Source organism: Hydractinia symbiolongicarpus, chromosome 7 (assembly GCF_029227915.1).
Source record: "Hydractinia symbiolongicarpus strain clone_291-10 chromosome 7, HSymV2.1, whole genome shotgun sequence".
NCBI lineage: Eukaryota > Metazoa > Cnidaria > Hydrozoa > Anthoathecata > Hydractiniidae > Hydractinia > Hydractinia symbiolongicarpus.
Window position 1 is genome coordinate 20,156,069 of NC_079881.1, and position 23,915 is coordinate 20,179,983.

Below are 23,915 nucleotides of genomic sequence, written 5' to 3' on the forward strand. Positions count from 1 at the left end.
GCAAGAGGAAGCCATGTTTTATGTGGAACTCTTTTTGCATATGAAATATTTTCAGAAAGTAAAAATAAGGTTATTCTCCACGCAAAATCTACGAAAACACTCACAATGACGATGGTAGAATTGTCACATCGGTTTAGCATCATACCCCCAGAAATTTTCGACATTGTAACAAGGAGTATTGAATTTATTAGTACGTTAATATTTGATAAACCAATGTGGAGCATATTATGGCATGATAACAAAAGAATCTCCGCATTTAAAGGAAATTCGTCTGTAAATGTCCTAAAAATCCTAAAAAATAATGTTCAGACGGAATTATTTATTAGCGCTCAGCCAAAATTTTGGATTATCAAAATGTCCATGCAACTATCACTTTATGAAATTATTGGAACCATTCTACCCTTCCATAAAGTACCGATATTTGCTAAAAATATGTTGTTGAAGTTGAGTGAAGAATTGAATGTTGACAAGGTTAGTGAACTTACTTTATTTAATGAATCAACTCTTTCTAATTCAAATTCAGATTATAATATCCATTTTACACGATAAAACATTCTCTTGCCAGTTTTATAAACTCCATATCACAGTGCCTTATTCCAAACGAATTTATTGATACGTATAACATCATAATTTTTTTCCACTTTTGAAACATTTTGATTCTTTGGGCTGGAATATTAAGTTTGTGATGTAATACTGGGTACCATGCATTTTTTAGGTAGATTATATATTATCAAGCGGTGGTGTTAATATGCCAAAAACGGGACATTTTAAAAAGCACTACACCTTGTACAATCACATCTTTAACAAACACAACGACAAAACCATTGCCATGGAGATACAGGGTAGATCTAGAAAAAGTCCCAAAGAGTTTGAACTGTTAGATGATGATACGAAATTTGTGTTGCATGTTAATTTGCAAAAAGAAAACACGTGGTTGATTGAAATTATATTTAAAGAACATAACGAGAGAGAAACAAGCTGTACGCAGAAACTGGTAAGTGTGCGTAATATAAACAAATATTCTGAAACAAATTATAGTTTTTCTTTCCAATAAAAGTCAGCGTTGTACTAAAACACGTAATTCAAAGTATAATCCTTTTGTGGTAAAAAAATTATAAAAACATCCTTCCTTCATCTAAATTTCACACACACACCAGCGTATTATTGTAGACTAGTTGACGGCCCTAACTAGGCAAACAATTATAGAGGCAAATTTTGGATAGCTCCTCAAGTATGGAAATTATTTTTACAAATTTCGTTTAACAAATGAGCGGTAATAACATTTACTTTTAAGGTAGCCACAGACGGGTAGACGTATTTGTGTATTATTGCATAAGATAGTTGGACGGCCGTTAAAATGTCCACTTGATTAGAATCAGTTAACTGGGATTTATAGGGACCGTCCATAAACAAAAAGGAATTGGTTAAGTTCTCCTTTCACTGTGCACAGCTTCAAATGTATAGAATAACACGCAGAAATTTTGATTTCGTAATCATTCCCGTTTATGATACACAAAATAAGTTGTTAACTTGTTATCTCTGCTTTTTGTAGTGTGAAACGACTGTACAATAACGTATATGATTTGACAAACAGTTTAGAATGTATTTAGGCTTGAAGATCAATTCTTACTTCCAGGAAAACGCTTTTTCAGCACTGAGCATGGGGGCGCTTATATAACAGTCTTTACGTGCTATAAAAGGTCTTGCATTCGCCATTTAAGAACATTTCCATATTTTGTCAGAGCCCTTCTACAATTGCTTGATTCGAATACTTTCCAAAGAAACTTGTATTGCATTAAAACTTTTATTTTTTTCAGAAAAAGCGGATCATATGGCGAAAATATATCACAAGATTTAAAGAATTACAAAACAAAACACAAAACATAGGAAGTAAAATTTTAAGGAGCAAAGTTAATTGTACAGTGTGTTGCAAAGTGAACGTTAGAACGCTGCTGTCGATGAAGGCGCATATTTATAAAGCACAGTCACTATTTGGGACCTCTTACCAGCTAGACTTAGAAGTAGGAATTTTAAAGAAGTATTCACTCATTACATACATCTTAAAAAACTACAATTTACCTTTCATTTAAATTATCTGATGTATTTACTTCTTACGCTATTCGGTGATAATAATCTGTAGAAAGACAGTGAATGATATAAAAAATTTTCAATTTTTTTTCTTTATAATAAATTAACTATTACTGTATTCTCTATTGATACAATGAAAGACATCTACAATCATAAACACTTGAAGGTATCTGGAAAGGCGACAACTTTAAGAACATAAGATTGACACTATACGATTCTAGTGACGTTGGGTCCCGTTTTCCTACACAGACGACTGGTAGAGTGTTCGCTTCCAGTGCGAAAGTTCTCGGGTTCAAACACCGGGCAGAGACTATAAAAGTGTTAATCTATCCTGCTTAGCGTTCAGCATGAGAATAGGATTGATATCTTAGACGGTTGTCTAGTTGAACGATTGCTGTGCTCTCGTAACATTCGTGATTCAAATGGGAGCTTGAAATGCACTAGAATCCCTTCACAGGATCCTCGTTGATAGGCTATCATGGGCAAACCATTTTAATAAGTTCAATATGATGAGGCTTCATGGGATTTCATTTTTCTTTTTTCAATAATTTGTTTTTTGATTTCATTTACCTAGTAATGATAATTTTCATTCTCTTCTCTTTTCATCCATATCTTTAATAACAACAACATCAGCTAGACGGTCATCAACTGCATTATTGTGAAGTATACATTCTATGTTGTGATTGGTTATCGTCAAAGAACAGTCATACTCAGGCTCAGACATTTAAGGTACAATAATGAGATATGTGCTTTCACTATCATTAATTTTATCTAAATTAACAAGAACTTGTCAATTTTGGTTTCAGTTACTAAAATTGCCTGTGTCTTAAACAATTTATAAAATCACTGCTTGCTTTATGAACTATGAAAAGATAATTTAGCAGTCACGAAACCTGTTACATTTAATTACGATGTTGCTTTAAAATCACACCTTTCTACAACTTACATTCTGGAAGTTCTGTACGGCGCGACGTTCTACGACGTTTTTTAAAATTACGGCTAATCTAAATTTATAATTAATCTATCCAACTCCAATTAATCTATCCAAATGTTATTAGGAAAAAATAAAAAAATAAAAAAAAATAGATAAAAAAACCGAACCAAACGTTTTTCGAATTAACGATATAAGAGTCGCGGGAGAACGGAATCACAGCTTACATTTTGGAAATTCTGTACCGTTAATTTGACGTTCTACGACGTTTGAGCGTAAGAAAGAGTGGTATCAAACTCAATGCATACATTCTGATTGCTATTAAGTCACCTTGCTTCGTACCATCCTCTGATGCTCTCCCCTAAATTAAGTACAAATAGTCTAGCTGGAAGATAAAAAATTTGGTGAGTCCATATTTCGTGGAAATTGATCTTCGTATTGTGTGGAAAAAAACATGCGTACCTCCTGAAAACAAATTTCTAATGACGACCTCACACCCAGTCTCATTTCCAGCACAAATCTACTCTTATCCGGAAGATTCTATTGTATTACGTTTTAATATCGCCGCGAGTCATTTTTCATTGTCCTTTGTAATATTTCTAAGAGTCCGATAGGTTGTACAACAGGACAATTGTCCAACAGAATCAGGCGACAGGACACAGTTGCTGATAATGAGCCCGGTTCCTTAATAATTTTTTTACATAACTGCCTCGTCATTAAGGCTACTGCATGACACCAAGTCGTCAGAAAAATTTTATTTGACTATTTATGAGGAATTTTTAATGCCCATAAAATCTTACTTCGTCGTTTTAATGTCTTTCTAATCACCAGCTCTTGCTCTGGTTGACCTCGGTCGAAAAGCTGAAAATGACAATGCAAAAACACCAGGCTACAGTTTTTGTTTTCTTTACTGGTCGTGTTTACCTGTTAATAATTGAATTGAATTTTTATCCTATTTTTAATTTTTATACTTTTATATTTTAAATTCTGACGAACAGCGATGTAATGTCAATGTGCAGAATTAAAATAAAATAAAAACATATTTCAAATGCCATTTAAATCACCCAAAGAATTACCGCAAGATTATTTACATGTATTTTGTGGTCTTGAACTTCTTCGTAAATGATCAACTTAAAATGCTCTCGGTAATTTTGTAAAACAAGCTAGGACATTATTGTAAACAAATTAGGTGGTATTTAAACAGTAATTGGTTTATTAAGGGCTTTGATTAATTAAGCGGGAAATGTAATGTAATCCTTAAGTGACATCTCTTCTATTGCATCATAAAACGTTAAAGCTTTTTTGCAATCCAATTGTAAAGCATGTTTGCTACGCGAAGTATAAATAAATTTCGATAGAAAAAAAATATATAAAATCAGCGTAAAGAAATAGGACTGATATTTTTGCACAAAATCCAGGGTATTTTTTGACTAGTTATATGGATGAATTCTAGTCAGTTAGGTTTAGTTTGGCCTTAAATTAACTTGCTTGGTGTTCAGGTAAATAAATGTTGTAATTGTCTCAAAATTATTAACGCAAACTCGACTTTCACTGCTGTCCATGCCTTCCATATTTGTTTACATGTTGGTATTTTTATGAAATACCTTCAGCGTGTGTACTAGAAAATTCATGAACTACTTGACGCTATTTAAGCAGTGGAAGTGTTCTACCTGGAGTATTTTCCATAACAGAATGACAACGTTGACTGGATTCCCTCTCAAACTTCTCCAACCTGAAATGGCAGGATTAAAAACAATTCTTGGAAAATTTCAAATAGACCATATGTCACACCTATTTTGAAACGCATTATATTTTTTAATATACTAGTGCCCTTGTTCATTGAAGTTCTGAAGTTGTTGGTTTGTACGTTAAAGATTGCTTAAATAGTTTTCACCCTTTGCTACTAACTCCCATTTCCTCATGTTAGTTAGTCCCAAGCATTAAGAAGGGTAGCTATTTACCTTTCCAAGCAAAAGTTGAAGTAAGTTAAGAAAGTAAGTTGAAGTAGGTTAAGGAAAAATAAAGAGGTCATCAAAAATTTATACTGGCAGTCATCATTTGAGGCATGATTCTTATGTGGCAGGCATCATTAGTACCAGGTTTTGTGGTTTTCAACCCAGCACAAAGGATGTTATGGAAGTTTCATTTGGTTACAGTGCTCACAGATTGACGTCTCTAGAAGTTATAAAATAAGCAAAAACCTTTTACTACCTATTTTATGTTGCATTTGCAAAATTTGGTTCCGTCGAACGTTACAAGGGAAGACGGCAAACCAGTCATAATTTTTGATAGAATTACCAAAACACCCTTTTTTCCCCATCTGCACTGTACTTATTTATCGCAACAGACATGAAAAATAGCCATTCAAATCTTAAACTATTAAGTATATCACAAACAACGCTTTTCCACTCGGGAGAAACTCGTCACTTATGGCCTGTTTTCACTGAAAACCTTTTCTCATGTTTACCAAATGAGAAAAACCATTTAAACATAATTTTACAATACGAGAAAAGAAGTATGAAAGAAAAAGCAGGCTAGGTTAATCACTTCAGTCTTGTTTCACAGCACACAATCAATTAGCGTCTAGCTATACTTCAACCTGATCTGCCGGCATGATGTTATTGCAAGCATACTAAACAGGTACGCAACAAAGACATACTTCATTTGATCTGACTTAAGCGAGACAACAAAACTATTGTCTCGTTTATTCCAGTCATTCTTTAAAGGACTTCCACCGCACCTTTGTGACGATTACAATTTGATAGGTGAACACGCGCTTATTAACATATAAAATGCAGGTTTTTTATAGACAGTACATTTGCTGACGTTATAGACCTTGTATTGAACTAAAAATGAAGCAAACCTCTTAGCAACCTTCAGTCTTAACATCTATCCATGAACATGTGCTAAGAAACACCTCTTAGCAGCCTAAGTCTGAGCCCAAAAATTGGTTTGCTTATATGACAACGTGCTGAATATTTTGCTGTGTGCAGCCAAACAGTAATACTTCAATAGTATTATTATTTTTGAATTATTACGTGATATTTTTTTTGTAGTACATCTTCTTCCTGAGAATGAAGAACATATGAAGTATGGAAACATTTTATGTATTTTAGCTTATTTTATGCTTTGTTACATTTCGGGGCCACTAAAAGCTGAAACCCCATGTTATACCAAGAATATCGTCCTTAGTCATTGTACCAATCTCGCAAGCTCAACTGGCACTCGGTGTAATCGGTTATTATTGTATTAGGGGCGACATTTATCGCAATATGTGAGGATCCATGAGCATTATACGCCCCCAATAAACGTCTTATTTGTGTGCCTTCTCAACAATTATCACGCTTCTTTTTGCATCCACTTAACTTCTCTGGTTAATTTAAACTTTCTAATTGTGTCATGTTCTAGCAACGCGTTTGATAGTCAAGTCATTTGAATCACGGTACTGAAAAGTCACGTTTCGTCCTCCTTAACCCGTCCACCAGTGTTGCTAGTGACGCGTTACTTTTGGTTGGTGACAACCTGATTTCTTCCTTTTCACTAAACAGACTGTTCTTGATATTGATATAATTCGTATATTCTTAAACATTTATTTCTATTTCGTATTTTTAGATGAGCATTTCTATGCCTCATAACCATAGCTCATAATCGTATATATCATACTCCCTGTAAAGCTAAATTTATGTCATGATTTTTCCATCTAATATCAATTTCTCCCAGCAAAATATCAAGTTCAACAAACGCTTTATCAAACTCTTTTTCTAATAAGTCTAACCAGCGAAACATTGAAACAGCAAGGGCCATCATAAAAAGTGTAGCTAGTACCAATACTATTTTTTGCTACTGGTTGGACTATTTATATGTGTGGTGGCTGAGTAGTAAGCTAGCAAACAACTGTTTGTTTGTTCGTTCCTTCTATTGTGACATGCAAGATTTTTATCAGCCGTCAACAAGCCTGGAAAACCCGATAGAACGTCCCCGATATGCTCTCCTCCATCGAAGAGGCGCAGGGATACCCTTCATTTAGTGTACATATGATGTGGGAATATATATTTGATAACGTTAACAATAAGAAAGTAACAACTAAATTTTTTAAAGGAGGAACTTTTTCCTGAACTTGAAAAATTAGCAGCCATTGTAATTTTATTATAAGATGAAGTTATGCTTAAATCGACGTATCATAATGCCTATATTTTTAAAAAATGTGATAAAAAGGTCATGCTAATATTAATTTTTACCTTTTTGTGTTGGTACATTCTTCAATAAGCACTGCACCGCCTTGAAAATGTGCGTACTATTAAATTGCGAAAGGAAACTAAGAACTTAGCAAAGGTAGCCACACCAAACAGTAAATATTGCTTCAGACAGTTTCGGCGTACTACTAACAACATTAATTTTATTGAATTTCCGCGCCCGAAGGCGTAGGAAATTCTTTAAAACCGTCGTTTTTTTCTTTCGGAGCATTTTTTGAGAAAAAATCGACCCTGGGATTTCACGTTGCTCCGTCACAGATGTAAACTTCGTACCCAAGCTCCTTAACTACTGGGAAGTCTCGTATTGACGTTTCAGGCCAAAATTGGTATTTTTTTTGACAAAATTTGGCACAGTTAACAAAAAAAGTATGCTGAACATAATGGTGACATAATAATTTTGATTTTTGTCACCTAAATGTCATTTTAGGCAAAAATTGGTCCAAAAATTAGAACTACTTTATTTTTAACAAAATTTGGCACAGTTAACAAATAAAGTATGCTGAACATAATGGTGACATCAAAATTGTGATTTCTTGTTACCTAAATGTCATTTTAGGCCAAAATTGGTCCAAAAATTAAAACTACTTTATTTTTGACAAGTTTTGGCACAATTAACAAAAAAAGTATGCTGAACATAATGGTGACATCAAAATTTTGATTTTTGTCACCTAAATTCCATTATAGGCCAAAATTGGTCTAAAAATTAAAACCACTTCATTTTCGGCTAAATCTGGCACAGTTAACAAATAAAGTATGCTGAAAATGATGATGGTACAAAAGTTTGATTTTTTGTCACCTAAATGTCATTTCAGGCCAAAATTTATCCAAAAATTAAAACTGCTTTATTTGCGACAAAAATTGACACAGTTAATAAAAAAAGTATGCTGAAAATGATGGCGACATCAAAATTTTGATTTTTTGTCAACTAATGCCGTTTAAGACCATAAACGGCTGTATTTTTTGTTAGCAATTTCTTTTAAAATGTGAGTTTAATGACACCTTTTGTTTTGTTTGCGTTTGTTGTAAGATATAATGTCACTGGTGTGCTTTATCTTCAGAGGTTCATGCACCAAACCCCTTCGAATGTTTGGAACAATAACACAACGAATTAGCAGGTTTTCATCAAATATTTTGGTAGCGCACGGAAATTCTTAGAGCCCCCAGGGCTTCTTGTTCTTTTTTAAAATCAAAAACAATTTTTGGCATTGATCGAAATTTTACTAAAGATTCGTCGTATCGTAACGGTTAGTGTAAAGATTAGGCCAGGCTATACTAAGGATTGCGATTTCTGTTGAAACAGTACTCGTACCCCATATCTTGATGATAAAAATATAAACAAAACGTTCGGTAATTCGGTATTATATCATGAAACAGACGAAGGTGAGAAACGAACGAACATAATTGTATGTATGTGTACTGAGTCTTGTCAAAATTTTGTTAACTTTTACAGATGAACATTTTTTACTCAAAATACGTCTCCATAAGGTCGTTGTTTTTCTGTAAGCCCAAAATGGTTGCTGCTGGTAGCGATGGGTGAATTCCTTTTGCGTAATCCACGAGAATATCCAAGTCACTGCAAAATTAATCAAAAATTAATCAAAAAATATTTTGTTTTTTAATTGTTGCGATTATAATTTTTGTTAAAAAATTAATACGTATTAAAGAACAAAAAAAACAAACAAATATAAAAACCGTAACATTGCACTGATTAATATGAACCTCCATGACATTTTGAAAGGTTTGAAAAGGTCATTTGTTGACATTTTAGTTTTTAGAAGCTTTCTAGCCACTGCAGTTTTTATATGTTTTTGCATGATATAATGTATTGTCATATTGTCTAGCCAAGTATAAATCTTAAACAAACCAATTTTAAAATTTTAACTACAAGCGTAGATTTTGAGCATCCTAAAGCTAAATTGTCATATTTACTGCTATTCTTTTAACATTTTTATTCAGTTTGGTTTAAGATCTTTTTAGCCTAATCAACATTATTTATTTCTGTGTCATCTTTACTAATTTGATATTTGCTAAGTTGCGGCTGAGGTTGTGGCATATAACTATTAGTTTTACCTCTGGCTAAAAAGTGAAAGTAGCCAAATATATACAGTTAACTACAACTTTTCAATTAATCTTTCTTAACCTTGTACAGTGAGGTAGCCACAGTGTAATATAAACCTTAGCAAAAGCCTATAGTTTATTGACGTTAGACAAAAAATCAACAGATCAGATTTCCTGAAACTGAGCTCCTACGACCAGATTGGCTATACTCGTATTAATTAACAAAAGTATTTAGCTTGACAAATATAATATGCGAGATTTTTTTCAGTTATAAGTCAGAAGTTTTTATTGTAACCAGTGCTGGCAATGCATTCTAAATATAAAATCTAGAACACATTTATGATATCCAAGTTTAGTACGACCTGCTATACTATAGCAAACGATCCTTCGGTCGCGGTGACTAAAAAGTGCTGAAAGAATGTCTCAATTACGACATTCTCCGGTTTTTAGTTTGAGCTTACGAATTATCTGACTAATTATTAAGAAAACATTAATATATAGCCACAATCCTGGTCAAAATTTATTGAAGTTTGCTACCACAAGCAGTTGCGTAGGCTAACTCTGTACCAGAGTCATGCATTTTGAGTCTGTCAAAGTTGTCAATGTTGAGAGTGGTGGATCACTTCATCTTGAGGGCGTGCTAAAGAATGCAACTAGCCAGCTTCAAACTGGCCTACATGCATGCAAATGTCTCCACTTTGCAACCTACGGCTGCAGAGCATTGGCCGTTAAACAATTTTGTCCATATTTAAGAAACAACAAAGAAACTACCTTTGTCTCAATATCTTTGACCATGATTGTAGGTATATATACACTATAAAACTAAACGCAAACATTCCAACTATCCTTGCTTCATCGGGAATCTCTTGATATAAACATGGATCTCCTGTCCTAACAATTTCACACAAAAAGTATCCTAATGTTAAAAATGAGGTTTAAAGTATCTAGATTCTGATAGAGAAGACGTTGTCTAATGAACCTCATGTCAAACACAGTGTACTATGGGATCCAGCGTTAAACGACTCATTTTCTCTGTTTGATATATCCGATTAGTTAAACGGTATATATATATAAAGCTCTTAATCCAGATTTAAGTCAACAAAATCAACAATTATTTGATTTATGCTTCTCCATTATCAGTTGCCCATATTTGTACTTTGCTACAGTTGTTATTGATCAATTACATGGCATGTTACGCAGTCTATTATAGGAAATATATTTATTTAATTAGTTTTAGAGGTGAATTATTCTGTGTGAATATCCTGTAAGGCTGGTTTTAATAATGTATACTGTTTTTTTAAACACAGACCACATTAAAAATCGTAGCCACGATTAACAGTTTTAAATATTCATGAGCAAAGGAGAAAGTTTCCAATGCTTTAAAACCGAAATATTCATATGTTAAAATTTCCATTGATGAACTAATGAAATATTTAAAATGTTTGGTTCTTTGAACCTGGTCATTATATTTACTTCTGAAGTTATTATTAGAATCATTAATCATGCAGCAAGATTTCAACATGGAGTTTCTAGAGTTTTCAAGATCGATTTTAAGGCCATCCAGTTGCTACTTTTTTACCATAACAGTATATGTCAATGTCTATGTATTCTGCAATTTCATTCAGATATATGTAATGAAAACATGTTGGATGTTAGACAACAATGTGTTAAAGTTGCTAAATTTCAAAATTACTGCACATCTATATGAAGGAGGGCCACCATTACTTTCGCGACTATGTTAACTAACTAAGCATAGATATTTCCCAGATTGTGACATAGAAAAGCAGTAGTCTTGACAGATATATATATAACTAAATCTGATATGCCATTTGATCAAAAAAACAAAAGAATTGTCTCGATAAAGGTATTCGGGACTGCATTTTCGACTAACTGAGGCAATTCTGCACACGAGAAAACATTTTGCTACCTGATTCTTTATATAAAATACCACTCTGTTCTATCACATGCCCAAGATTATTTAAATTCCAACACTTAACTTGGTAATAACACTGAAAACAATCTCAAGGTTATAGTTACATGAACATTGAATGCCCTTGGTTGCCAGTCAGCAGACTTTCAGTAGGTAACAACAAGCTGATGAGAAAGCAAAGCCAAGAGGGCAGTTAGTAGATGCACTTTTATAGTATAAAGTGGTGAGATTAGCAAAATATATTGCGTACTTTAAATGGTTCTTTTGGTCCTTCCTTGAAAGAGTTCTTCCTTGTAAGAAAAAATTAGAGACGGAAAGAGTCCTATGTGGTCTGAAGAACCACGGCTCTGGAACCTGACGAGAGTGCGCTAACATACCTAGTGTAGATACCACTAGCATAGCATTGTAATTGCAAGCAAGTGTGACCACACAACGTAAGCCTGAGTGGCACGTCTTCTGTGAAAAGCTACGCGAACGCAGCAGATCAGGAAATAGCTCGTGACTAACGTTACATCCAGCTGAAATTCATGAACTAGTGGTTCCACCAGTTAATTATCTCCATTTGATTTGATATTTCTGTTTCCAAAGTGTTTCTTCAAACTTTAACATTAATATTGTTTAAGGTTAAATATTAACACTGTGTTTTTAAATGTTACATTGTTAAAATCCAATACAAATATGCAATGTATACGCTCTTAAATAATTGATCTAAAAATTTTAAGAAAAAGCAAAGTGAAAACGAAAAACGTCTAACAGGAAGAGGAAGTAATAAACAAAAAGAAAATGCATATATCGAGTTGCATAAAGTTAATCTTCGGCGTCATTATTTACTTTGCAGTAAAAAGTGCTACTCAAAACATTTACCGCTTCAGTGATTCGCAGACTTTAAACAATATGAAAGTGGCTTGGATAAGCTTTGTAAAGTATACAGAACGGTATTTTAATGGAACCTCATTTTTGAAGCAAATGGTGGCAAGTGTTGCAGTTTGTCAGAGATTGTGCATTATCAATGAACCTTGCAAAGCTTTTAATTTGCTACCAATCAGCAATGGCTTGCAGTGTCAATTATTCAACAAGTCATTGTACGGCAGTTCATGCAGCTTGGAAAGGCATATGACTTCAATTTATTACACGATATCTGTAAGTACTTCGGTTAGGCTATTCATTCCCATAAAACAAGTGGAGAATGTATTGCAATCGTTCTCAACAGATTCATTTCCGCATGATTTATTTCAGAATTGTATTAATTTTTTTCCTACCTCGAACGAAAAGCCTTCTTTTTTTACTACCCTGTTTCATAGCATCTATTAACAGAAATTTATGTTTAAAAAGAATTTTTGAATATATATCTCGAACGGATTTTGATTAGGCTGGATATTTATGTATTTGATAGAATTTTAGTCTTAATTGTTCTACCAATTCACCGATTCTGTGTTGTAACACAAAGAATATTTCTAGAATACATAAATCCAGTTACGTGACACCAAAAATTCTTCCTTTGTTTATTCACACAAATACTTAAAAGTACTGTTTTGGTTTTTATTAAAGAAACTTACCATCTCTTCTTCTGTAGAACCCTTGTACTAGGATTTATAACTTGTGTGCAGACCACCAAGAGTGTATTCCTGATGAGCACATGACGAGTTACAGCTGTAAAAACAAAACTGGTCTGCAACTGCCACACTTTTGTCCAACAAATATAAACATCTCTTGGTTTGTTCATCAGGCAGCTATTCCAACTCCATTTTGTCAAGTATGTGACGCAAACAAGGTTCCTGGTAAGCAACAATCTTGTTTGTTTCCTTTTTGTTTTTGTTTGCTTGTTTTCTTTTTTGTTTTTGTTTGTTTGTTTTGCGATAAAGCATCATTGCATTTAGGGTCCTTTGTGATTTTGAATATGATTAGAGGAGAAAATTTTCAGCGAAACTGGCAAGATTACAAACATGGATTTGGTGGCAACTCCTTTTACGTTGGACATGAACTTGTTTATCAACTTACCACAAAATATCCTTGTGAGTTACATGTTTATATGTCAGGGCCGGAAGGTGAATATGAGTTTTTCTATGAGAAATTTTCGATTGACGGTGAAGACAGAGATTACAAAGTAGAAATCAATGGATTTAAAGTAGTTTCAGGAGGTAGGTACAGGCTTTTATTTGCACGTGTTCACAGCACTGGTGTGTCAAAAGTTTTTTTAGCAAAGAATCCCCAGCTATTTTTCTTCATAGTTATGTTTCCACTAAGGCAAAAAATGCCTAACGCGTTAAACTGCTGGCTTCTTTTCTTACTATTCGTACTTTCACAGACCGTGAAAACTAGAAGATTATTTGAAAATATGAATAATTAAATTACGTAATTTTCATATTTAAAACCAACTGAATTCATGTGGGGACATAGTAGAGGGCGCGTTGCTGTTTTGATAAATTTCCCTAAAATAAATTGTTGAAAGAAATTTAAACCTAATTTATCCCTTATTACTATTTGTTTATTTTAGAAGGTTTAACTGACGAATTCTCCTATAGCCACAACAATAAATTCAGCGCATACGACCGCGGTGTTAAAATGGAGAAAGCTAAAAAACTTGGTACAGCACTTTGGTATCACTTAGACCTCAAATGTAACTTTTTTTCTGGGTTTTGGAGACCTATAACTGGTACAGATACGTCAAGATATTTCACCAACGTAGTATTAAAGTTAAAAAAGAAAGTTTGAACCGTCCCTTCCGAAATGTCACTAATTACATTCCTGAGTATTGAGGTCCACCAAACTCTTCCACCTTTAACAAGTGCAAATCAGAACTATTCAATAAGCTATATTAGTTCTCACTTCTTTATTATAAAAGAATAATTTTTTCTCATATTTACATAATAAAAATTTAAGAAGTAGTGACAGCTTTCCATTATACAGCATTAGTCACATTTTATATAATCTCATTTGCGTTTAGTTGTACTAGCGTTAATCCTTAACTTTTCGATTTTATAGAGTAAATTTCTGTCATACCCGAATTCTTTTTACGACAAAATCAATCAGACTATACACATCGATAAATTATATTTAAGCTCCTTATTGCTATTGTTCTAACACCCAGGGGGGTGGAACTGACAACCATGACAGTTGAACTGGGTGGCATAATAGGCCATACACACAATGGAGAATACTTCTTAAGAAACAGGTGTGTAGAGGGTTTAGTTTTATTTTAAGTATATAAAATGTATTTATGTATATGTATGATATGAATTGATTGCACTGCAGAAGCGAACGTCTGCTTTTACTTTACAGCGTCGTTTTTTCAAAGAATATATCTATATTGACAACAAAAAGGGGTAAACTTTATTCACCACGGGTATGATAAAGTAGCTCGCCTTTAGCTTCAAGGGGAAAATATTATTATTGATAATGAAGAGATTGTTTAATTTCAAAGTACTGACAAAAATATTTAATCGAATAAAAAGTTTAATAGCAAAGTATTAGTTTGAGCCAAAAGACATTCCGATAATTTTTTTCACAATGGTTGCGCCGCAGCTTTATTGAGACATCCCCGCAGAGTAATTTAATTATTCATACAAACAGGTGGACAAAAGTACACGAGGTCCCGGAGCAGAAGATATGTCCCACGGCGAAAATTACAGGACCGGCGGATCCGTGGATTCTAGTGTTATATACGACAAGTGTAAGCGACAGCCCTTTTTTGAATTTTATACAAAACAAGTGTCCACTGCTCAATTTTTCTCTCTGTGCCACTAGATATCGTGAAAATACAAAAAAATAATATATTTTTGTTTCTTTGGCGCGCCTTCATCACGTGTCCTAGTCTTTTTACGGGTGTATCGTCTTGCGACTCATCACAAGTCGATAGAATTGACCCTTCCACCAACCCTTAGATTAGAATGATATTTGTAGGACATATATTAAGGAAAGAAATATATACAGTATATTTTGTGTTAGATAATGTATGACACTTGCTGTACCTTTCTAGACTGACTCTTAGACTGAGTTTTCATCGTCGTGAAAATTGTTTAGTTAATGTGGGTTAGCACACATATATATCTCTGTTATTGATAACTACACTACTGATAAAATTAATTTTGATATTGTCGTCAATGTCTTTTAGTCGTCGTCAAAATGATCCGGCTAAAGGCGATTGTTAGATTTGTCAAATAAAGTCTTTGTTGTATATTGTTGGTAATAATTATGCAACTTCTCAGTGTTGAGGAAACGTTATGGTTGCTGTTAATTTTCTGTAGTACTCACATTCATTGCTTGTTTCGACTAAACTGCTTTATAATTGCAACACGAAGCTTTTGGTGTATTTTTTTTTCAGTTCTAAAAAATAATACATATCTAACACAATGCAATACGGTGTTCAAGTAATATGTGTTACTCACTGTAGTGCCTCCCTACCTCTTCATTAAACTCTTTAAGTCCACATGTTGCTACATGGCAACTGGCAGCCCATGCTAATGAAGCACCCTTCCCCATAGAGTTAAAAAACGATATATTCGTGATGTTTTCGCACTAGATAATTAAGAAAGCACGTAAACAAACTTTTCCTGAGTACTGTTTGGTACTGGAATGATTTGTCATTGGCTGTTAGTGGCTGTCTGTAGAAAATAGTAACTTTTGTTTCCTTTATAAAGCTTACTAAATGTTCTGTGGTGTTTTTTGCGTTATTGAAGATTGTTCAAACTGAGAATTTCCATGCGAGGTATCTTGTTTTCGCCATCGGTAATGATGTCTTTGCTTTGAATTATTATTACTGGTGGAATAGGCGATGTGTCCTGGCTTTTCTGAATTATTTCATAATGCTGAAAATGGTACATCGTTATCAATATCACATTCATCACTACCATCTTCATCGGTTGCAGATATACTCATGCTCAGGTGCGAGCAATTCATCATCATCCTCACTTTCTTCAGGACGTAGGCCCATAAATCAGATTGCTTTCCATTAGTCACAAAATCAATCATTTTTCCTATACAAATTTGTTTTGCTGGTTTCTTACACATTTTTTACACTTCTTAATGAAGAATAAAAAAACGCGAAACAGAAGTGAAAATTACTTTTATCTTTTAAAGAATTCTTTCTTGTAGCTACGATAAAAACCTGTAATGTTTACACGATATTCGATTCAAACAAAATATATTTTTAGGTTCGAACGTACGTTCCATATGGGAATAGTTTCTATAAAAACATTGTTTCTACATCCTGCTTATAATGTTATATTTTTGTCTTAAAATGCAGTACCCAGATAATAATTAATGTAATAACTGTTTCAGGGAATACCTTCGAATATTGACCTCTATCACGTACTTGACGTCGGCCAATATTCTCCAGTATTGCCTTCATTGTCTGGTAATTATTTAATATCAGCTCTCAGATTGGAAATTAGGACCAATTAAAAAAGTAGGGAGCAGGGAAGAAACTTTTGTTTTTGCATTTTAGTAATCACAAAAAACAACAGAACAGTCTGTTAATGCAACAAGTTAGAACAATTATACGTTGGTGCAGAAAAGATAAACATGAAAGAAGGTGCTATGTCCACAGATTGTGTTAGAGTATAAAACAAGAGTATGGGAGGTGTTGAATTTGCCGACATGCTACTCTCGCTTTACCACATACTCTGAAAAACAAAGACGTAGTACCAGAAAATATTTTGGCACATGATGGACATTGCAAAAGTGAACTCTTGGCTCCTTTATCGTCGTTATTGCAAGAAATTGTCTTAAAAAGAAAGAAGTGAAACCATTTTTAACCTTTTCATTGTAAATCGGGAATGCTTCGATCCCCTTCAACAAAGTCTAACCAGACCACCGAAGAGGAGAAATTCCGTCTCGCTACCAACTAAAGGGGAAAGCCTGAAAATCCAGTTCCAATTAATGACATTAGATATGACCAGGTGGCACATTGGCCATAACACCTAAAGCAGCTAAAAACCGCTGTCGAGTACATGTCGCATGGCTTGTACAAAATGCAATATTTACCTGCCCATCCTAGAGAGCGTAACTGTTTCCATTATTTACCATCAGTAATTTTATAGCTACATCTTGTGTTTATACAAAAGTTTGTTGACATAATTTACTAACTTTTCTGACTTTCAAGCCACCTTTGTTTCATGATTATTTTCAACGAAAAATTCTGTTAATTTCCAATAATGTCATATGGCAATATTTACAAATATAGCCTGAAATATTTTTGGGCGGGATTCTTTCATGAATGACAACCATTTTAGAACTGTTATAAGTAGTTTTCCTGAATAAAACTTTTTCTTTATACATATTGATTTACTTAAAGGTTTTTAAATGATGGCGCACTTCTCTTTTACATAATCTATTTTATTCCTTTGTTTCGAAATCATAGACAGAATCATTACTATGAATATTTATGTTCAGGATACACATATTCATAAAATAAATTGATACTAAACAAGTGACTGTAAAATTGGATGGTAGGCTTTTAATTAAATCACATATGACACACTACATAACAGAGCGACAACAAAAGCGTCTGCTACATAACAGAACGGCAACAAGAGCGTCTGCTACATAACAGAACAGCAACAAGAGCGTCTGCTACATAACAGAACAGCAACAAGAGCGTCTGCTACATAATAAAGCAGCAACAAGAGCGTCTGCTACAAAACAGAACAGCAACAAGAGCGTCTGCCACATAACAGAACAGCAACAAGAGCGTCTGCTACATAACAGAACAGCAACAAGAGCGTCTGCTACATAATAAAGCAGCAACAAGAGCGTCTGCTACATAACAGAACAGCAACAAGAGCGTCTGCTACATAATAAAGCAGCAACAAGAGCGTCTGCTACATAACAGAACAGCAACAAGAGCGTCTGCTACATAACTGAACAGCAACAGGAGCGTCTGCTACATAACAGAACAGCAACAAGAGCGTCTGCTACATAACAGAACAGCAACAAGAGCGTCTGCTACATAATAAAGCAGCAACAAGAGCGTCTGCTACATAACTGAACAGCAACAGGTGCGTCTGCTACATAACTGAACAGCAACAAGAGCGTCCACCACATAACAGAGCAGCAACAAGAGCGTCTGGTACATAACAGAACCACAACAGGAGCGTACAAAATATGGAAAAAATTAATGCGTTGTTTACTAAGAATAAAATGGTGTGCTCGTTTTGGCAAACAAAGCAATAAATCATTTTAAACATTTTATAACTGGCAGGGTTGGGATAGGAGCGTTCTTAAAAATCGGATTAATCACGTGTACAAACTTTCAAGAATGACTCCCCTTTAAATTTAACATACAGGTGTCCTTTAAATAAAAAATATAAACTCAGTAAGCATCAAAGCCATAAAGCATAGCAAAAAGAGTTGTCTGCCCCAAGACCAAATATGGTTAAAGAAGTTTTTATCTGTTTCACGTTCAGAGTTAATTAAACTTCGTGCAAGCACAATTTGTACGAAAACCTACCTCAATAGCTAACCTTATTACAAAATCAACCCACGCCCGTTTCTTTTTTTTTAGCAAATGCCCTGGGTACGAAGTTGGTAAAGTTGTTTCGTTAAAATCTGCTGTTATTTTTTGCACTAAGTAAGTGAGAGTTATTTTAATGCTCGATTGTTGTCTCGTGAAGTTACATTACAAAATCAACAAAAAAGTCTTCACATCTATTTAAATTGATTTATCAAATGTAAACATTTCATTTAAGCCGACAAATAATTTGATCACAATAACAGCGTTTTAAATCTATGCTGTGTTTGTTTTGAAATGTCAATGGTTGTAGCAACAGTCGCTAAAAGCTCTTTTAGCGACATTTGCAAGCAAAATAAAGGACTTGGCTGTTACTCTTAGTAACATTGTTCTCACTATTGAGGTTTGCAATACAATGTTATAGACTTAAAACATGCATAGTCAATAAGCGATCTGTTATTCATAAAGAACGCTGTGTTTTAAATTTATTTGTTATCAGAGACATTGATAATACTGAAAATTATTTTTACTTGAATGTTATCATACTTTACTCAAACACATCTGTTTAAACTGGTTGAATCCCATCTGCTTTGTTTTTATTGTATTTAAAGATTATGTTTTAATGAAAGAAATTAAAACCTATTGCTAACATCAATGATTGTTGTCAACCCATATTTGAGCTCAAGAAAGAATAAACAAAAGATCTTAACCTGAACTACACATCTGTTTACTTCAAGAAGACTTGGTAATGTATTTAACAACAGGAATTTTTGCTGAGCTTTACCACTGATATTTACTTGAGCTCGCTGTGAGAAAACTACTATTTGTTCGTTGGAGTCTTTTCGTTAGCAGCAAATATGAATCAATTATTTGTTGTTGTTATTTCTCTCGTCCAGTTCAACCTGGCGTTACGTTTTGAAAGAAAAGGTGATTTCACAATTGGTGGTATATTCCCCTTATCAACAGCAGATGGCTCCGGAAAATGCGCAGCTGTAAATGCGAAAGGTATTGTAAGCATCCTTCTTCTTCTTTAACTTATATAGTCATGGAAACTTTATATAAACTTTTGGTGTTTGTAAATAGTTGGAAGAAAGAGTAGCATTTAAACTTGGAGGTTTTTTTTATCGAAATAAAAGTAAAGTTTAGTCGGCCTTCTAACGAGGAAAATTTAAAACAGGCTTAGTATAAACTACAAAATCAGCTAATGATTGGATTTATTGTTTTGACTATCATGTTATTAAAACTAATTAAAACACAACTGTGGAACTATCTATTTAACACTCGTATGATTATTACAAATGCTTAAGATCATTACAATGCACTCTTCATAACTACTCGTCTGTGATTATTATTCTCAAATTGCAATCACACTTTTACCGAATTATTTTGAGTAATAACAAGAAGAATAACATTGAACCGACTTTGTTTTTAATATAGCCCTTTTTAGTAGCCACTCTACAACCAGTACAAGTACGTATTTTAACGCTTTACAGCCTCCTGCGGAGGGTTAAAAGTACGCAGAGAAAACAAATTATATCTACAGTATTTTTTCAGACGCATAAATCTTGTTTGTTATACCGTCGTTGTCAAGGTAACCATAATAATTTAAATATATCAAAACTACTGAACTTTTACTTCCGACTACCTGTCCATAGCATGGCCTTACATTGTTCTGTTTTTGTACTGGTCAGCATGAAACCAAGAGGCATGAGAAGTAACTATAAAATTAAAGTTATACACGTTTGAAAAGTTTATTCCAACTTAAGGACTTTAAGTGTTTGTATGTGTTGTTCCATAAAACAAAAGTAAAAAGTCCTTTCCGTTGTTTAGCTAGTTCATCAGCTACATGTGGCGTTGTTCAGTTTGTTCACCTGCTACATGTGGCGTTGTTTAGCTAGTTCACCTGCTACATGTGGCGTTGTTTAGCTAGTTCACCTGCTACATGTGGCGTTGTTTAGCTAGTTCACCAGCTACATGTGGCGTTGTTCAGCTAGTTTACCAGCTACATGTGGCGTTGTTCAGCTAGTTCACCAGCTACATGTGGCGTTGTTCAGTTAGTTCACTAGCTACATGTGGCATTGTTCAGCTAGTTGACCAACTACATGTGGCGTTGTTCAGCTAGTTCACCAGCTACATGTGGCGTTAATTAGCTAGTTCACTAGCTACACACGCGATGAGAACTTTGCATTTGCGTTATTTTAACCAACGTCGATAAAAAATATTGTATTGTTTAATTCAATTAATGTTGATTTGATTGTATTGAAAAATAAAAACGAAACAAAAAAGTTACCGACATTTTTACCTATCATCTAGGAATTGCGTTAACAGAAGCCATTGCAAATGCTATAGACAGAATCAGTTCTGATTCAACGTTTCAAAATCTTTGGTCAACAACAAAAATTGGATTTGATATACGCGATAGCTGTTCTGATGTGAATTTGGAACGTTCTGTTGCATTTCAGATGAGCATGGAAGCCCTGAATTATCAACATAACCGCTCCAAAGTAAAACCTGTCGACATTGTTGCATCAGAGTTTGGAAGACTTTCGTGTAAAAGTTTGCATGTTTTAAGCATCGAAGACATTCCCATGATTAGTTACTCCGGCAACAATTTGAGATTGCGAAAAGATAAGACAATGCAAGCGACAGCTGTAGCCCTACTTGCATCTGTTTATCCAGAAAACGTGATGAAAATGGCAGCTGTTGCAGATATAATTAAAAAATATAAATTCCAGTATGTCAACGTTATTATTTCGGATGACTACCAAGGTATTGAAGGTATGAGCGTATTAACGTCCCGCCTTGACAAAACAGGGTATCATGCCTCAAAAATATTAGTTTCTTTGCAAAATGACATTGATGATGCAGTGAAAACGATTACTAAAAATAAGCGTATAAGTGTGATTGTCGTACATTGCACAAAAATGCTTGAACTACTATTTTACAAGAAATTGTATACTCAAAATGTACGCGACTTGACCTTCATTTCTACTCAAAATTGGCATCACTCACTGGACATGCTAAGACCCTATGCATCTTTCTTGGACGGCATGATATACATTCATTTTAACAAAGACAATAAGGGATTTAAAAGTTATCTTAAAACACTAAGAAGACCGTATACTGGAAAAGATTGGATAAAAAAGCTGTACTATTTTCATGGTGGAAGCGAGAGTTGTCTTGCTGGTGTAAACTTTACAACGAAAAATTCAGCAACTCGAAATTGTTTCGACGCCGAAAATCAGGTGACAGACTCATTAGTTCGTTTTGTCGATACTTCAGTGTACGCATTTGATGCTGTGTATGCGATTGCTCATGCTCTTAAAGATAAATTACAATCACAAACACTTCTCAGTGCATTGAAACAAACACAATTCCAAATACCAATATTACAAGATGAAATACGATTCACAAAGCAATTGACAGTTGCACCGAACGGATTTACTTTATACAATCTGCAAGGCAACAAGCCTACAGCAGTGAAAACAATATGGGTGGGCTCATGGGTTCAGAATCCAAAACCACCACAGAATACTAATCTGCTGCTAACTAAAAGAGATTTGAGATGGAAAAATAACAGCCTAACGGCACCAATCTCATCATGTAGCGAAATGTGTCATCCTGGACTTTACCAAGTCCCACTCAAGAACGAAACACATTGTTGGAACTGCTTCAGATGTCCAAATGGTACTGTCAGTAACATATCGAATGCTAAAAGTTGCTTCGCGTGTCCAAAGGGAACAGTTAGTCATCCGAAACAGAACCAATGTGTTGTATACAAATTAAAAAGATTTCACTGGTTTGGACCCGTTGGAGCAATAATTATAGTATTAATTGTACTTGGTGTGGCATGCACGCTGTTTGCTTTTGGGGTTGTCACTCAAAAGCGCAATTATGAACTGGTGGAATTATCTGGCTATAAGTTGCTTTGCTTTTATCTAATTGGCTGTGTAACCTTGTTTCTGTCACCAATACCATTGTTGTCCGAACCAACTGTTAATTCCTGTTCCTGTTATATCGGACTTTTTAACATAGCCTTGACTATCATTTTTTCTGTTTTAATATCTCGCAGTCAGTTGGTAAATGATTTCTTTGACGAGGAAGGAAATGTTAAAAATGGAGCTTGTGGTAAATACCCTCGTACAACGTGTATTGTTGCTGTTATATCGATCCAGTTATTAATACTTATTACCGGGCTTGTAGCTGCTCCCCCTGAAACATTGGCAAACGAAACGGATGTGTGGAATTTACGATATTTGGAGTGTTCGAGTTGGTCAAGCTACGTGTTTTGGATTGCTTTGGGATATAATATTATTCTCAGTATTGTGGGTAACTTTTTGTCTTGCTCATCCAAAAAGATGGAAGATACGTGTGAAGAGTTAAAGTATATCATAATCTCGTATTGTTTTTTTTATCTGAGTGGTTTGTTTGAAATCGTTATTTTCCATCGTTACGTGGACAAGCAGTTAGCTGAAGCACAATCATTTATGTGCATAATATTTGGTTTTGCTTTCCTCTTTATATATATTTGGCCAAAAATATATGTCATTTTATTTCGATCACAAAAAGATGGGAAATCAATTCAGAAGGCATCGTTGTTGAGGCAAGAAGAAGAATCGCTACATATTACAACCGCCATTCACGCTTCGGCGGGTTTTCGCCATCATGGAGTGGTGCAAATGCGAATTAAGGAGAGTTTTGATGACGAGTAGACACAACTTTTAATTTTTATTTAAATATTATCTTTTTAAGCAATAAATAGATTGAAGTTCTTGACAGCTATTTATAACTTCGTTTTTTTTAAGATTTTTATCTGAGAAAATATAACGAAGATGTGCACACTATAGTAGTAGCACAGAGCATGTGCACATAATGTTTTCCCTACATTGTCTATTTGTGAAAAAATCAAACTTTTATGTCATTTTCATATTCTACACGATGTTTTGTTTACTATTTCAGTTTTTCGGGAAGCAGTTTTGAATTTTCAGACATTGCTTAACAAATAAGAACTTTCAGTTTTAATGTTCACTGTGGCAGCTGTAAAAAATCGAGTTTTGAATCGAGTTTTGTCAAAATAGTGTATACGTATATTAGGTTGCAACAATAATTATAAACAAGAGTTTCTGTCTTTCTTGCATTAATTTTTGTTTGAAGTCCTGCACCGTAGAGAAACATTCCTAAACACCGCACAGCATTAACACGAAGGAC

General features: G+C 34.2%; 2 protein-coding genes across 4 annotated transcripts; both read left to right on the plus strand.

Annotated features, from left to right (window-relative positions):
* Positions 1-11,998: 11,998 nt before the first annotated feature.
* LOC130649620 (uncharacterized) lies at positions 11,999-14,574 on the plus strand. 2 transcript variants are annotated; one of them, XM_057455947.1, is made up of 4 exons: positions 11,999-12,400; positions 12,834-13,038; positions 13,138-13,398; positions 13,755-14,574. In XM_057455947.1, the coding sequence occupies exons 1-4, from the start codon at positions 12,044-12,046 to the stop codon at positions 13,970-13,972; spliced, it is 1,041 nt and encodes a 346-aa protein (XP_057311930.1). In that variant the 5' UTR covers positions 11,999-12,043; the 3' UTR covers positions 13,973-14,574. The 2 variants fall into 2 exon arrangements, with proteins under 2 accessions (XP_057311930.1, XP_057311929.1); XM_057455946.1 differs by having other exon boundaries at positions 12,834-13,398.
* Positions 14,575-19,024: 4,450 nt separating this feature from the next.
* On the plus strand, positions 19,025-23,553 carry LOC130649619 (extracellular calcium-sensing receptor-like). 2 transcript variants are annotated; one of them, XM_057455944.1, is made up of 2 exons: positions 19,025-19,712; positions 21,021-23,553. In XM_057455944.1, the coding sequence occupies exons 1-2, from the start codon at positions 19,565-19,567 to the stop codon at positions 23,417-23,419; spliced, it is 2,547 nt and encodes an 848-aa protein (XP_057311927.1). In that variant the 5' UTR covers positions 19,025-19,564; the 3' UTR covers positions 23,420-23,553. The 2 variants fall into 2 exon arrangements, with proteins under 2 accessions (XP_057311927.1, XP_057311928.1); XM_057455945.1 differs by lacking the exon at positions 19,025-19,712 and adding an exon at positions 20,110-20,298.
* Positions 23,554-23,915: the final 362 nt, after the last annotated feature.

Coding starts and splice junctions, on each gene's coding strand:
- LOC130649620 (XM_057455946.1), top strand. CDS start 12,044: ATGCATATATCGAGTTGCATAAAGTTAATCTTCGGCGTCATTATTTAC. Junction 12,401..12,833: donor CAATTTATTACACGATATCT/GTAAGTACTTCG, acceptor CTTCTTCTGTAG/AACCCTTGTACTAGGATTTA. Junction 13,399..13,754: donor ATTTAAAGTAGTTTCAGGAG/GTAGGTACAGGC, acceptor TGTTTATTTTAG/AAGGTTTAACTGACGAATTC.
- LOC130649619 (XM_057455944.1), top strand. CDS start 19,565: ATGAATCAATTATTTGTTGTTGTTATTTCTCTCGTCCAGTTCAACCTG. Junction 19,713..21,020: donor CGCAGCTGTAAATGCGAAAG/GTATTGTAAGCA, acceptor CCTATCATCTAG/GAATTGCGTTAACAGAAGCC.